Source organism: Enoplosus armatus, chromosome 15 (genome assembly GCF_043641665.1).
Source record: "Enoplosus armatus isolate fEnoArm2 chromosome 15, fEnoArm2.hap1, whole genome shotgun sequence".
NCBI classification, from domain to species: Eukaryota; Metazoa; Chordata; class Actinopteri; order Centrarchiformes; family Enoplosidae; genus Enoplosus; species Enoplosus armatus.
Genome location: NC_092194.1, coordinates 6,582,246 through 6,599,100, shown reverse-complemented (window position 1 = coordinate 6,599,100; position 16,855 = coordinate 6,582,246). Strand labels below are relative to the sequence as shown.

At 43.9% G+C, this 16,855-nt stretch overlaps 1 protein-coding gene across 1 annotated transcript; it reads right to left on the bottom strand.

Moving 5' to 3' along the window:
• Positions 1–5,350: 5,350 nt before the first annotated feature.
• On the bottom strand, positions 5,351–6,805 carry insm1b (insulinoma-associated 1b). The gene has a single exon (XM_070920620.1). The coding sequence runs from the start codon at positions 6,803–6,805 to the stop codon at positions 5,351–5,353; it is 1,455 nt and encodes a 484-aa protein (XP_070776721.1).
• Between the last annotated feature and the right edge of the window lie 10,050 nt (positions 6,806–16,855).

The window sequence follows — 16,855 nt, the reverse complement described above, 5'->3', positions numbered from 1 at the left end:
TCAGCTTAAGAATCAGCATCATAGGAAGACTAGACAGAGAAGTCTTAAAGCAGCCTGCGATTTAAAAACGTCATTTTTTTTATTCTCATTTCTAGTGCAGTCTCGACGCACTAGAGGAAAGTTCTTACTATAGTAATGGAATGGGAGACTGCTTTACCCTGTTTCCGTATCTCATCTATCTCAAATCACTTAATGTGACAAAGCACTGAATGACACAGCTGTAAATGGCATCATACTAAAACTGCACAAGAGATTGGTATCCATTTATAAACGTGTCTGCCTTTATACCTCTTTTTGCACCTCTGCTACAACCTTTCTGTGTCAAAGATACCACTTCAGTTAGTGACAGGACGACGTGGTTGTCCTGCTTGTTGGCGCCAGTTTGGGCCGGTGTTTGTGGACCATCTCCCTACTGTGGGAAGGGGAAAAGACTGATGCATGGGGAATATCTCCCCAGAATGATTTGTACTCGCTTCACTACTGCGCAGACTTCCTGGGCAACAGAGTCCCTGTAGTACATGAAGTCAGAGGCTTTTTAATTGTTTTGAACCCAGAGTGGACAATCAATGACGTCTTTCTAACTTGAGCTGAATATACATTTGTATGTTTTTTTTTTTTTTTATCACTCTAATTTTTAAATGGATTCCGATGGATTGTGTCACGATTTGATTTATGCAACTCTGCTGGAATGAGAAAAGACTGCGTTTGTAATTGTTTTCTGATGTCGTTAACATAGGCTCATGTCCCGGTAATTGAATAAGTTCCTCCTGTCTCTTTCCTCTGCTATCAGTTTCCCCTGTCCTGGGAAGCTGAGACATCGACATTCCAACGTTCCCGACCAATGTTTTTTGTTTTGTTTTTTTGCACTCACTGTCATTGATTAACTCGCATCGAATGTTTCTCTGTCTGTTCTTGGATGTAAATTGCTTTAAGTTTTATTTGCTGATGTCTTGTTTTGCGTAGATGTACATAGAAAGGACTATTTGATGAATTATTTTGCTGTTGTGTTGTGTTATGTATTCGTGTGCTGTTTAGAGGAAGAATACCGCCAGAGCCTCAGGTGAATCTTAACTCCATGCACTGGTGTGTGTATGAGTGTGTGTGTATGTATGTATGTATGTATGTATGTATGTATGTATGTGTGAGTTTCTGAGGGAGCTTCTCACAGTGCCTGTGTAACGTCTGTCCCCTTAAGATGTCCCGCACCACCTCCACTCCCCATAATCAGATCTTAGCTTCTCTTCGTCGTCTGAGACAAACCATGGCCACCCTGCATCACGTCTCCTCGTTAGCACTCTGAAAACATAGTGTGTTCCTCCCCTGCGTCTCTAAAGGTCAGTGTCTTGTGCTTCCCACAACAAAAACAACAACAACAACAACAGCAGATGGATTTGGAAGCGAGGGATTCTCTGTTTAGTCTTTATTATTGGCGGGGTGCTGCTCCGCCTTTATCTGTGAATGGAATCAAGTGGCAAGGTGACTCCTCCTCTTTCCCATGATCCTCTACCCATGTTGCCTCCTGAGGCCACAAGAAGGGTTGGGGGTGGGTTTTAGGTGGCATGCCAGGGCTGAACTCTTAACAGCCCTCCTAGCAACAGCCAGGCCGCGCGCTCTCACTTCTCCAACCTGCCCACTCAGGTTGTCATGGTAGCCAGGTGTTCCCCACACACACACACACACAATACACACACACCCTCTGAGGGCTCCACCCAAGCTGCAACACTATCCCCATCTGTTGCACTACTATGCCTTACTTTCCCCATGCTCTCCTGTCATTTCTCACATCTCACCTCCCTTTGTTGGTTCATTCCCCCGAGCAGAAAATGGGGAATCCAAACAGCGGGAGTTTTTGTTTTTGTTTTGTTTTTTTGAAGAATGTATAGATGTATAGGCCTGGATCACATCTATGGTTTTCTCCCCCCCTCCACAAAGCCACTTGAAGGAACCACCCAGGATGCTGATCTAAAGATTGTAGGCGATAGATGATGTCTGTTGAAGGGGTCTGTGCTCCCCCTTTGGTGGCTTAGTTGCTGGAGATGTTAGTTTGGACCAAGATAAAGGATTGTGTGTCTTATATACGTGAAGAAAATGAGCTAGTGTTAGTCCTAGAATGTTCTTGCTTTTTCTTCTCGTTTTAGAAAATCCTTGTACATTTGTGTCAAATTTGAGGGCTTCAGCGCCCTCTGAATATAAATATATTAATGCCTGTAATATAATCTTTGTATAAGAGAAAGAGGAAAAAAAAGCTTGAAGATTTCATCATTACTTGTCAACATATCAAACTGTTTTTAACGACCGAAGTCCTGCTATCTTTATTAGAAATGTGAAAATTGAAACATTTCATTAAATCAATTTGAAATTCTATGTATCTTTGTTGTTTGTCCCTCTCAACAGCACATCAGCTAATTGTGTAACCTCAGATTTTGTGGAGTGTGTGTGTGTGTGTGTGTGTGTGTGTGTGTGTGTGTGTGTGTGTGTGTGTGTGTGTGTGTGTGTGTGTGTGTGTGTGTGTGTGTGTGTGCTGACATGATGGTGCTGTTACCATGGGCTTTCTGACCTTGGCCCGGCAGCGTTAGCAGCAGCAGGGGTAACCTGACCCTCCTCCCATCTGTCTCCCCTGCTGCTCAGCCCTGCTTAGGGGAGGCCAACATAATGGAACCTCACCAGGAGGTACAGGTGCGATGGTTGCAGCACATACATGCCCTGCCTCGCCTGGGTCACATAAAGACGCAAGAAAAGTACTTGACCGTAATTGGAGCCCCTGAAGCTGCGTGTGTGTGTGTGTGTGTGTGTGTGTGTGTGTGTGTGTGTGTGTGTGAGAGTGAAAGGGTGAGAAAGAAGCCTAATGTTGCCTCATTTTCACCCGCCGCAGCTCTGTTTGCCTCAATCATTGACTCTGAGATAGTTTGAGAGACATTCTCTGTGATTACCACCACATTGTATTATTTCATGTGTCACACGGCTTTGGCTGTAGTCTACTTTCACACTTCAAATGTCTCCCTGTCTCGATGTATTGTCACTGAAGCCTTCATGGGGAGTGACACTCATTTAAAAAAAAAAGTTTGTGTCTCTCTTTTTGGTCTTGGTGCACTTCCTTATGAAGTTTTACCATCAGTGATGATGCTCCGAGGTGAACTCCGTGCTGACAGTGTGTGTGTGTGTGTGTGTGTGTGTCTGAGGTGACACAGCAGCTAAATTACAACTGACTTGATGCTTCACAGGTTCCGGAGGGTCATCCTGATGGGTCCTAAATCAGCAGGAAACTAAACCAAAAGTCGAGCTGCATTAGTCCTCCAAAAGCAGACAGATGTTTTACTGCTCCAGAGGTGAGCTCTGATCCACCACCTCATTGTCCTCCTGTCGTGTCCTGACATGGTATTAAGGAGGGAATTTATGATTAGGCCTCTAAGTGCTTCTCTATGGCAGCGAAACGGCGTCTATTGAGCCACTGCAGCAATGATTTACTGCCAATCAAGTCTGATCAACGGGGGATCGAAGGTAAAGGTTTGGCCGAAGGGGCGCGGGAGGTTACTGAACAGACTCGGAGAGAGGCGGTGCAGAGGAGACATGAGACGTTACTTTGCTGACTGCTGACTTTGTTCAAACTTTGTAGGGTGTGAGATTAGATTGTTATTTATGTTGCTTGGTCATATCGGAAGGCCCCACTTTGGGAACCAGCTTTAAACCACCTGATCGGCCATAAAAGCAGGATTAAAGCTGCACTTCATCTGCTTTGAAAAGTCTGTGTATAGACAGAAAATGTATCTACACTTCTCATGAAATGAGGTCCTATATGCTCACAATGGGACTACTTACAAAAACAAACTTGTATTTTTGTGAGTAAAATATATATGTTTTTATTATAAAAATACTGAAAGATTTTTGGATGTTTTCATTAGCGCACAGTTGTTTCAATGTGTCCTGAAAATAAGAGTACAAGACCGGAGGCCTTTTGCCAACATCTCAAAGTAGTCCATATCTGTACAGGTAAATCTTTTCTACATGTATTCATTTTAATGTCATCTTGGCAGGTTTCTATGTATTGGAAATAATTAGCTGTCAGCAAAAGACGTCCCTACAGAGAAACACGTCATGGACACCAAACGGTCACCAAAGTCATTAACTTCAGTAATACAAAACTTCCCCCGGAAATATGCTGATTTTTCGTTGAAGGAATAAAGTTCATTAACGGCGTGTACTTTCCCCACTGTCTGAAAAAGTGAAACCACCCTGAGACACGTGTCCTTTTGAAAATATTTTTTTTTTTTATTTCGATAGACAACAACGATATGCACATACAATCAAAGCGCTATAAAAGCCGACATTTAAGAAAAATAACTTGTCCTTAAAAAAGATTGCATCTAAGATAAGAGCTTTACGTTTTTTTTTTCTTTTTACAAGAGCTGTGGAGATTGAAAGATTAAAACCTGACCCACGACAGTTATCACAACTCATACTGTAAATCTGACCCCAAATAAAAAACAAAACAAAAACATTTTGGCTATACGACATGTAAACTGCCAGAACGATTCACAGAAGAAATCACAACAAACACAACAATAAGTTACATAAAATAATTAGAATAAATAAATAAATAAACATATGATGAAAAATATTGCAACAATCTTCAATAATAATAATAATAATAATAATAATAAAATATGTGCCAGCATTCAAAATGAAAACAGTCTATGTTGACTTCTTTTAAGGCAGTTGTACAGCGGGATTTGGATGTGTATGTAGGCTATGTCTGACTAGGCCTATTTGTATACTAAAGGCATTTGTGGTTCTACTAAACAGGGAATGCTTCAGTCACTCTCGCTTCTTTTCTCCCCACCAACACAAAGTTGTTCAGTTCAGTCATTCACAAACTGGCGTGAAGCTGCAGTGATGGAGCAATCACGGTCGGTGAATCCAAAAGGCTTTGATGGGGAAAAAACGGGGGGGGGTGGTGGTTGGGTTGGGGGGGGGTTCTGAGAATTTTGAGACATTTCTTAGGTCTAGAAGCTATCATTGAACACGTGTGCTGTCCTAGAAAAATACCCTTTAACAGTCAAACTAACGCTTTGTATTCTTTTTTTCTTCTTGATAAACTAGTTTGAGAGAAAGAACATCTCAAAATAGGCCTATATGTACTTCAAATATAGAGAGAAGCATTCAACAATCACTGATTGGCATGGAAAAGACACCACTTAAACATCAAACCGCCCTGCCTTTCATTGGCCTAAAGTTATGGCAGTGAGCATCACAAACTCTTTTTTTAAACCCCGAAGACACTTTTTTTCTTTCTCTTTTTTGTTTTTTTTTTGTTAATTTTCCCCCCATCAAAGGCACGAGTTTTGTGTTGTCTCTAGCAGGCGGGGCGCACCGGCATTTGGAGCAGGATCACCTGCCTGTTCTCCGAGGGGTGGCACTTGTTTATGTGCCTGGTGAGCCCCGGCGAGCTGTAGAGAGTGGCGGGGCAGTATTTGCACGGGTAAATCTGGGAGGAGTGCATGAGGCGCAGGTGTCTCTCCTGGCCGGCCCTGCTGGTGAAACTCTCCCCGCACACCGGGCACAGCAGGCAGTCCACCGGGCTCAGATTGAGAGGGCTTTGGTTTGAGGCTTCCTCTGAGGATGATGATGATGATGCTGAGGAGGAGGACGAAGAGGAGGATGAGACCGGAGGCTGCTCTGCCGCGCGTTCGCCGGTTTGAAACCCGTGCTCCTCCAGCACTTTCTTTTGCAAGGCCTGGTGTCCCATGATGTGTTTTCTTAGGTATGCTTGTCGCTTAAACCTCTTCCCGCAGAACTGGCAGTCATATGAGCCATCTTCAGAGCCCGACTCGGACAGACCTGGACTCGGGGTGTCTCTGTCACTCATGTCTTTGGCTTCGTCGGAGACTGACTTGACACCTATCGGTGGCATTTTGGCCGTTTCGGGTTTGATGCCCTGTGCGGGTGACACCGCCGGTACGCCGGTGGTCCGGGGTTTGTGCCAGCGGCGGTGAGAGGCGAGGTTGGCCGGGCAGCTGAACATCTTGTCGCACTCGGGACACCGGTACTCGACCCTGACGATGCGGGAGCACTTGTGCTGAGCCAGAGAGAAGGGATCCGCGTACGCCTCCTTGCACAGCTGACACACAAACTCCCCTAAAGGCTTGTTCCCTCCGGAGGACTGCGCCCTCGGCTTCATCTCCACCGGCCCCTCTTTGATTTTGAGACCAAGCACGGGAGAAGTCGTCACCTCGTCTTCAAAGTTGAGTTTTCTAATGGCTTTGGGTTTCTTGGAGGCGGGTTTAGATTTGCGCTCTGTACCGTCAGCTGCGGGTCTTTTGGTGCCGGCCCGGTTGCTCGGTGCCGGGATGCTGCTGCTGGTGGTGCCGCTGCGGCTGCTGTTGCTGGTGCCGATTTTCATGTCGACCGGGGCGTACAGGAGGTGGTCCAGGCCGGAGAGGGAGGCAGGTGTCGGGAATGACTCGGCAGAAATAGGCGAGCCCAGATTGAAACTTCGCTCAAAATATCCCCTGTCGTGCTCCTTGCTGATGGGCCGGGTGGGGCTGTACAGGGCTTGGCACACCGCCTCCGGGTTGCCGAACTGTGCCGGCTTCTCCAGTCTTGGCACCGGCGCCTGAGCTGCTGTGAAATCCGGCGTGGCTGCGGCGCGGTCCGGACTGGACGCCACGGACATCGGCGGGGAGGGGTCCGCATGACTCGGAAAGGCAGCTGGGGTGGGTGGCTCCTGGAGGTCATCTTCGTCTGACCGAGTCCTGTAGGAAACATGTGCAGATTTCTTGTTTCTTTTTACCAGGAATCCTTTGGGCATCTTGGCGAGTAACAGCGGAAAGGCACTTCGGGGAGGTGGGTGAAGTCTCGAGTATCCAGGTTTGTTAAAAATATGGCAACACTAGAAGCTTGTGGGACTTTATCTCCCCAGTATATCGATCCTTCTGTTGCTGAAATGTTTTCGTCTCCAAGGCATAGCTCCACTCTTTTTATGCCGGAATGATGCTATTGTTCTCGCCCCCACCGTTGCAGCATCCCCGACCAATCGGAGGAAACCAAGATCCCAGTGGATTTGATTGTGGGAGGGCTTAGAGCCTGGGTTTGGTGGATTTCGTTGGAGGATGTGCAGATAGCTTAGCAGATGTACTGGCGGTTTATTACATTAATGTGTGCGCTCAGCCCCTCCCCGACAGAGGCACACGCCGGGACCCTCCTCTTTTTACGGTCTGATGGGCCCCTATACAACCGCACACGTGCCACGGCTTTGTGGCTCTCCTCTGGGGGGCCCCGGAGCTGCCAAAAGGAAATGTCCGTCACTGCCACAATCATCACAATTTAGAATTAAGACGGGGATGAGACAAGCTTGGTTAAATACAACCCAGAAGCTATGCTTCTTTCAGTTTCTGCTGTGATGTTGTTCAAAGAGGCAACCCACCTAATAGACACAGCTGTGAGGCCAGATTCTCTCAGTTCCGTGTTTCAGGTTGTTGTTTTTACCTCCCCACGGTTTACAGTTGTTTATTTTCTCCCTCCGTGCTCCTGCCTCGTTTATTCACGACCTTTACGCACATTACGCAGGCCCTCCACCAAACCAAATAAGCCAGTTTTTTTATTGACCTTTATTTTATTATGTCTTAAATAAACACTATAGAGGGAGTGTTTCTTTATTTTAAGGCACGTGTCTGTCTCGGTAGTTTAACTCGACATATAAATCAGACACCTCGCTGCATACATAAGTAATAAGAAGGCCCTCTGGTCTTTGTGCACAATAGCCACGTCTGCCCGTGCTTGGATATCCCTGTCTTTTTTCTTTTTTTTTTTTTTGTTTGAAAGGCAAATTGACCTCTTAACTGTGAAACGGGACTCACGGCCAATCTGGCCCACAGCTAGACGCGTGCTGGGCGGAATCAGTGCTCCAGACAAAGAAGGCCGCAGCCGAGGCTTGTGTTGCAAAATGCTGCACAGACATCCGAAGCTACGACGAAGCTGCTGCTGTAGCTGGATACAGACATGTGCTGCTTTCTAGGTGTTAATTGTTGATTGGTCGGCCCCCTTTTCTGCCGAAGGAGCCTGTAAGCTTCAAGGTTTAACTTTGCATTGACTTGAATTCAATAGTTAAACACGTAAAGCTGTTTTTTTTTTTTTTAATTCTTTATACCTTAATAACTTATTAAAACAAAACTCTGTTTCAATAACATTATCTGATTCTGCAGCCTGCTGTCTGCCGAACAAAGACAACTTTTCCTTGACCAATAAATGTGGCCGGTTTTCTTTTCCAGCCCCCCTATGGTTTCTGTGCATACCTCATATATTGTGTATTTGTCTTTTTTTTTTCCCCCCCGTTATAATGGCTAAATGTAGGCTGCAGTGCGCCACTTGGCAGAGAGTGCATTCTTTTCCCTTTCAGTCGGCAGAGCAGGGAGGAATTAATCTCCATCGTCGTACATTGTTCCCCTCATTTGCATAAAGCTGCAGTATGACCAAGTCAAATAATTACACAATCGGAGCTGAGCCGCAGGCCTGCGCCTTCCTTTCAATAGGCCTCTGTGTCCCCGTGCCTTCTCACCTGCCTCGGAGCACACCGTTATTTTGGTTAGACAGGGTTCACTGACAGATTTACGAAAACAAAACAAAGAGGTAAAACTAGATAGAAACTTCTCAAGGGTCCAAGTTTTAACATTTATTAATCGAAAATCGTATTTTTATGTAGCCTAAAGTCTTGGAAGTATGTGCGTCACCTAATTAATTTATTTATTTTTTAATCTTGTGTTGTTATTGCCTACAGTCATTTCTATTTGCTCTACAAACGTTTGAAAACGTTTTGCTCGGTGTGTCTCTGTTGCTTGTTGTTCCGTCGGGCTGCAGCATCTATTAGTCGTGGTTTGTTGGGACGACAGGCTTTGATGGCATTTTAACGAGTTCCTCTTTCCCCCGTGATCATTTCTGTGGGGCGCGTGGGCCCGGTGTCGCAGCCAAGAGCAGGGCCACACCGACGCATGCGCGTGTTTGATCAGTGGCGCGTGCTGCCCTGACTGACGGGAAGCATAGGCGCCTAATTAGCATACAGCTGCAGCCGCTTTACGGCCGGCTCCGCGACATCCTCCCGAACCTTATCGCATGCTATGGGATTTTAGATGTTGCCTTCAGGTTCTTCTTGGCTAAAGGCTGTGCTGTCGATGGAACTGCTTAGATTATAGGATAACAGTTGAGCATGTACGAACAAATAATGTTTAAAATGATTTTATGTGATGTAAAATCATGTTTCTTTACATTAGGAGCCTAACTTTGTCCAGCTTTCTGCAAACAGCCACTTTAAAATTACGCCTAAGTTGTTGTAGGCCTCGTACTTCACGGATTTACTGTAGAAGTTTGAGTTGAAGACGAGTTTATGTCTGATCCTCTGGCCTCAGTTCTTACTTCATTGCACCACCTACAGGATGAAGAATTAATGCTGAGAACAGACAGAGAAAGTTTACCTCCAGTATCCAAAGCATTGCACTCAGATCTCTTTGCAGGCGCCCTCCTCGTGCTGTTTCTGTCAAACATTAATCGAGTTACCAAGGGAGCCGTGGAGCAGTTTGGTTATTCCACAAAGATTAGATTACCCTTATTCTCGCCATAGATGTACAGAAACCCCCTGCACTTCCCAGATGAATGATTGGCTCCATGTTCTTTGCCAGCCCAAGCCAATTTGAAAGTGCAATAGGACATGACTGTAATTGCTGCTCACTACATGGCCACCTTCAATGCTTTGTCAATCAATTATTGTAATGGATTAGCCGAGGTCCTATTCTGGCTGCTTGTAATCTGATAGAGGGCTCTTTCAGCACCATGGAGAGAGCCAGCGAGGGACCCAGATTTAATCAGGCTGGCTGCGGACTCGGCACAGCCTCAGCTTTAGCCTTTGTCCCCGGAGCTGAGAGCAGGCAGGCAACAAGAGAACAATGATACAGTAGAACAAAAGTGCCAGCGTTTAATGAAGTGATTGGTTTTTAAATATAGTTCTATGTGAGCTTGTCCAAAACACGTTGAAACATTTCAACAGCTCGAAGCTATTCCTGTTCCCATTCTCTTCTCTCCTGTTTGTAGCTGCTCTGTTGCAGTTTATTAATCTGCACGCTTGTTAGTGTGTATACTCTCACTTCTGAATTCACCTGCATAAACACATATTTATGAGTTTTTCTCTGCTGTGGGTTAACTATTTTATATTTGTTGTTTGCTTCCGCTGGCTTTATGGAACAACTCGCTGCATGTCCTGAGTGCAAATGCCAATTCCCCTGTGATTAGTCCTGTTGCTATTTGTTGGCCGGCTCTTTCAGGACAAGGATTGTTACCAATGAAGGTATTTGGCACTGACAAAAAGAAATACAAACCAGCAGTATCCTCTATGTTGCTTTAATACATTTCCCTGTCATTTCCAAAGAGAAGAAAAGTTTCAGTACAGTTACAGAAAGTTTATAGAACGCATAAATAAATAAAAGAAAAAATGTCAGGGAACTCTGTCTTTAGTGTTATCCCTCTGAAAACACAAGATAAAGCAGAAAGCTTCCTGACTCTTGATACGTGTAGAATCTTTATTGATTTGTTTTAACAAGCCAAAGTTTGGGCCATGATGTTGATTTCCAATGACTAGTTTCTCATGGAAGACCTGGAAAACCATCTGTAGGCAACCTCAGGGGAGTCAACATCTCGCCATGAAACAGCAGTCAGCCTACACTTGTCAAGAGCAACAGTAGTAAAAGGTTTGTAGCAAGAAAGGAAGTCTGGCTGTAGCATCCAGAAGATCAATGGGAAAATTGCCTGTTTGGCCATGAGAGCTACACAGAGGTCACTGTCTAGACTCTAAAGTGTACTTTAGAAGGATGCCCACGAGGTTACTGTGAAAAGCCCTGTAAAGTGGTATAGCTCTGAGCTTAAGGCTAATGGACCTCGGTGTTGAAGGGGAATGTCCCTGATGTCATCTGTACTTTTGACAATGATGCTGATGACTCTACGAGGACGGATGTTTCTGGGCTTTTAATTTCTGAAAAGGTTCTGGCCGATAAAATGGTCTTTTTGCAATATACGATATATATGCTGCAGTGCATCTTTAGAGTGGGATTATAAACAAATCCACTGCAAAATAAGTATGAAGTGTCATATTAACTGTTGCAAAAGGTTGCTAATGACTCCAGGTATAACCATAGATGCTTTTATTGCTTATATGCATTGTTGTGTGTGCACAGACATACGAACAAAGGCTTCAAAGGGACAGCACCAGATTTGCTTTTCCTTGTAAAGAGCCTCTTATTAAAAAGAGGTCTTCCTGCAAATCAGGCATATCAGTTGCTGGAGTCCCAGGGGCATGTTTAGCTCTAATTTACTCATCAAAAACATCAGAGTGTCTCTCAATAATCTCCGCAGTCCATTGGTTGTTTGGGGTGGAGTCCCCTGTCAGAAAGCATGCCCTGGAATGTTAAACACTAATTCACCTCTGAGCTGTGGAGGTGGATAAAGTGATTGTTCTATCTGCGAGCTGATTAAAACAGCTCTGGCCTGTTTCTCCCCTCTGCGTTCACCTCTGACGTCCACCACATTCATTTCTGTATTCATGAGCGGATGAGAAAGCGCAGGCAGCGCGGCTGCCGTATTACAGATAATAAGGCCAGCGGGCACCACATTCGCTGCCACAGGTTTCCCCCTGCCCCGGCTCATTCAATTACTTCACAAGAGTCCTCTGAGGCACAGCTGCACTATGGGGGTGAAGAGGAGTAAATTGAGGTACATTCATGTAGACACACACACACGCACGCACACACCTCACAGATACAAAGAAGTGGAGGAGGCGCACACACACACACACTGTAGCAAGTGAGGCCCGCATATAAAGGATCTTACTGACAGGCATTTGGCTTAGTAGTCAATGCATTTCTCATGCAAGTAGACAACAAAAAAGGTCCATCCTCTGTTGCTCACTGGCTCCCTGAAGATTGTATTGATATTGATAATGACTCCATGTAAGAAAAATGAAATCAGGGCCATTGCTCATAGACTCCATATATGAGATCACCATTATCTTGATGAAAGCGTAGACAGCAGCTGTATCATCTAGGAGCATGAAGGATGGACTCTGGCAGACCTAATGGGCCTTATCCTTTATCTATTGACATATGGAGCTACACAGTGGTCATCTGTCTCATAGCCTTAAACTATTAATCAGCTTATCTCACTTATTCATACGTTGTAGACTCATGTAGAAATATCTGTTAATTACATAACTGTCCTGTTTCTTGAATCGATATTCACACTGTTTTATATCAATAAAATATCAATAGCTGTAAATGTGGAAGGCCTGTGGAAGTTGTCTCTCCGGAGAAGACTGGTCGCTGTCCATGGTACTGAAATTCTGCCCTTGAATTTACAGTGGCAGCTGCCTCTTAGTGCCTCAGGCTCTATAAAACATACAGGGCCAGTGGGAAATAAAAGTTGGTGGCCTGTCAGTGGCTTTAAGCGCCTGAGTGATGAGAGCCAACATAATGAACATTCACAGTCATTCCTACTCTCAGATGTGCCCTTGAAATAAGTTTGTTTTAAATGATGTTGATCACTTTTTAATTTCACAGTGCTACTAACGCTTTGTTTTATTTTGAAAATTAAAAAAAGAATAGTTCTCCATTTGGGGACTTGCCCAGATTTAGATAATAAAATCGTGACCACTTTCATGCCTGTACAGCAGCTGCTTAGCTTAGCACAAAGGCTGGAAACAGCTAGCCTGGCTCTGTCCAAAGGTAAAGATATACCCCTACCAGCACCTCTAAAGCTCACTTATTAACACTTTATATCTTGTTCATTTAATCCATCTAAAATCCAAAGTGTAAAAACGTCATGTTGTGGTTTTACTCCAGGAAGTTACTTCACCCGGCCAAGAAATAGTTTGGCACATAACCCCCTGTAAAACCACAACTTATTGTTTTTACACATCAGTGTTTAGACGGATTAAATGAACCAAATATAGACGAATGCCTTTAATTAGTGAGTTTTAGAGGTGCTGGTGGGCAGATTTTGGACAGAGCCAGACTAACTGTTTCCTGTCTTTGTGCTAAGCTAAGCTAACCGGCTGCTGGCTCCATGTTTATTGTACAGACACGAGACGGGTTTTTCAATATATATTTTTTTCCTGCTGTTCTTGTAGGGATTTACCAGAGTCCAAGAAATATATGAAACATTTGGGGCTCAAGTGTGTAAATACATCCTTAACATATGTACATTAAGAGATGGACCTTTTCCTGACCTTTGGCTTTGGAATACCACATTTTCCAAACTAAGAATTCCCAGAATTTACACACTCTTCATTAGATGGCATCATTTGCATTCTCTTATAATTGTGCTGCTTCCTTGATTATTAAATGATCACCCTAATTAGGGAGCATAATAGGGTTAATCAGACTCTGCTCATCACACTTATTATTATTCCTGCAAAAAATGAAGGAAAAAGATACAGTACTTGATTAATTATATCAGCCTTTTCATCAGCTGGGCTACCATTCCCCCCTCTGAAATTAATATCATGTTGTAAATGGAAGGAAGGAGCTGGCCGGACACAGACAGATGAAAGATTTCACTCAAATTAATTAAGCAGTAATTATGCGGTGGGAGTTGGGAGCAGTTTGCATAATGAGCTCTATCAAAAGAGATCAGTCATGGAGAGGGGCTGTAGAGTTTCTATACAGCCTTCAGATGATACACAGACAACACAGCACAGCATGAAGAGGGCTAGCAAAGAAGTGGGAAGAGGGTTAAAGCACTTTGAGGCTTGAGTCGTGAGGTTGAGGAGTGTTTGTTTTGGTTTGTCAACATGCTGCGAACCGGAAGCTTCCTCACTTGGCATATTTTGTGCCGCAACTGTGGATTATTCCATTCTCACTTAAAGATATTACATCTGTCCTGGGGCTGTGTATGCCCCCCCCCCCCCCCCCCAAGCATCAGATAATGAATTCCCTTCTCCGGCAAGAGCCAATAAGAACAGAATGTCCCTTTAAATTTGAGCTAATCACAAACAACCTGCACGCACACTCCAGGGAGCTTTAAAGACCCTAATCACCTCTCACTCCCATTCTAGTGGTGTTCAGTTATTGTTGATCGGGGACTATACTGTGGCTATCTATTTAGACAATGGGAAAAGGGATTAAACAGACAGAAACTCTCTATGTCTTAATCGCCTGTTTAATCACAGCCACTGTGTAGAGTATGGAGTTGAGTTACTTGAACTGATTTGTGCCACAGCAGCAGCAATCATGCATAGGCTAATCAGGGTGCACAGCCCGGCACTGCCCTTCAAGGTCTCCGAGTGGAATTACAAAGACTATGATTAGTTAATCAAATGAAGAACCCAATGTCCTTTCTTTATTTGTGTATACACCTTATCTAAATGGAAATTGTATAGCGGAGGCACTTCCAGGAGGACACATCTACATGTGAATGATCCTCCTTGAGCCCTTGGCAGTGAATACAGAATAAGATCTTTCACTCCCAATCATCTTGTTATGGCATCGTGGAGACTTTTTACATGTCTGAATGATATTTGTTGTCAATGTTCATGTGAATGATGCAATCACTCAGCCTGTTGTGAAGTAAATCAGGAAGCACTAGACAGCAACTCTTCAAATACACATGATGATGTGAGGCAGAATGTCAAGATTGTATTATTTTGAGAGTGGAGGAAAAGGGAACGCAGACAGGCGGGTGGAAGTAAGGCAGCTTATTGATAATACATAATACAATCAACTGTGCAGAAGGCCAGTTTATATGTATCAGAATTTAAATGGCACAGATATTGTTTTTCTCTGGGTGTCATTAAGTGACTCCATATTGAACTTTTTAAGATCTATATCTTGGTAGGCTGCATATATGGCACCCCTAAACGGTTCAATATGCCATTTTACGGGTTTAATTCAATTCAATTTTACAAACAAAAAGTAATCTCATGACACTTTACAAATAGAGCAGGTCTAGACTGACTCTTTATAATGTTATTACAGAGACCCAACAGTTCCCACCGTTAATAAGTTCATTAGGGTTCTTTATGTTAATTATAATTTAATTCGTTGTATGTCTTTAAGCAGCATTAGACGAATACACCTCAGTAAAATAGGGATAACCTAAGCTCCTGCTTCGTTGGCTTACCAATTTGGCCAATGTTAGCTAGCAATAACATCAGCCAAGTTACCGTCTTTAAATAAAATATCCTTTACAAAAATTGAGAGAAGACATATTCGTGGAGCTGTTTTTACATGACTACACATATATTCACATTATGCAGCTTGGTGACCCAACTACTTTATTTAAATTGAGTTAACGTTAAAAAGAGCTTTTCAGTTGACTGTTAACATACTGTCGACTTATTGGCCAGCTAGCGGTTGGCTTGTTAGACAGACTGACATTTAATGGACATCTGGCTGAAATGTTGGGGCCTAATTTGATTCATGCATGTATCTTATATTAAAATGCTAAAGAGACGGTTGAAGTATAAGAGATATGTCTAAATAAAAAAGAGTGCTATCATCTTGGGTTAGCCAAAACTGGATAATGACACACTGGCTAGGCACAACTCTGTAGCTCTCCTCTCCAGCAGCCCATAAACATAAAGGGTTCTATTTTCTGGACAAATCTAATATTGAACCTTTATGGGGCAATACATTCGATTTGAGGGATGGATCCTTACGGACATTTGATGAGTTGCAGAAAACAACATATTGACATTTTTCTTATTAACATAAGACTCAAAAATGTACACTGAATTACATTTAGATAGATTTAAATGTTATTATAAAGTCATTTTTTCAGCATCAAAGCAAACCTTTCTCTACCACGCGTCCTTCTGTCAAACATGCTCTTCAACATTGTGACTGTTGTTCCTAAAGAGAAAAGAATTTCCCTCCGTTGCTTTGTGATAACTTCCTTCCAGGGGCGGCAGACTTGACCCGCTCACTCCTCCTAGAATCACCTCTATTATTTGTCAGTGACAGCAGCCCTTTTGGAGGGTGGGGGCCTCCGTGAAAGGTACAGGGTCGTGGATGTCCCAATCCATCTCTGTCTGCCAAGCGATTGATTGTGATTTAGAGCGTGGGGCAGGAGATGGTGGGGTTCTATTCTGATGAGCGATAGGTGGGAACCCTTTGACTCCCAGCACATGGCAAGCAGAGGCAGGGCTATGATGAGGGGTCAGAGGCAGCTGGTGGGGGTAACTGGATGGATCACAAGATAGAAGGTGTCAGAGATCCAGGACAAAGCCCCCCAACCAACCGCCTGAGTCTATCACTTAGCCCATCCATCACCCATCCAGCTTTGTGGTTAGCATAACGGTTGCTAGCTAATCATTTCATCATCAGGGATAATGGAGATGACAGTGTAACAGCAAGGCCACACCAGGAGTATAAGGCCATACAGAGGGGGCTTTATGCCAGCTGGGGGGAATAAGTGGAGATTTCTCTTTCTGGACTCCTGACTGGATGATCTCAAGTGGAGCCTTGCATTAAAGGTTTACCTCTGGGAGGTACAGGCTAGGTGACGTTTGTTTGAACATCAGTTAATGGTTACACATGAGTGTACGATGGAGCTGGCTGGATGCTTTGAAACGATCAGCTTCCTTCGATTTTAATTCTGAATGAAACTACCATGAATCTAAGGGGATTCTCCCCATATTGTGCTCTGAGAAACTCAGAGGAGATATCCGCCCTGATTAGGAGACTAAAAACTTGTCTAGTGTGAAGAAGACATGCTTGATATCCTGTCAGCTGCTCTAATTTCCCAGTTCTCTTCTAAACATCAGAAGACTCATCAGAAGATATGCATCATAAACAATATCTGACTGGAAATCAGAGGGAAAAGGAAA

Excerpts from the sequence above, each read along its gene's own strand:
- insm1b (XM_070920620.1), bottom strand. The coding sequence starts at position 6,805 with ATGCCCAAAGGATTCCTGGTAAAAAGAAACAAGAAATCTGCACATGTT.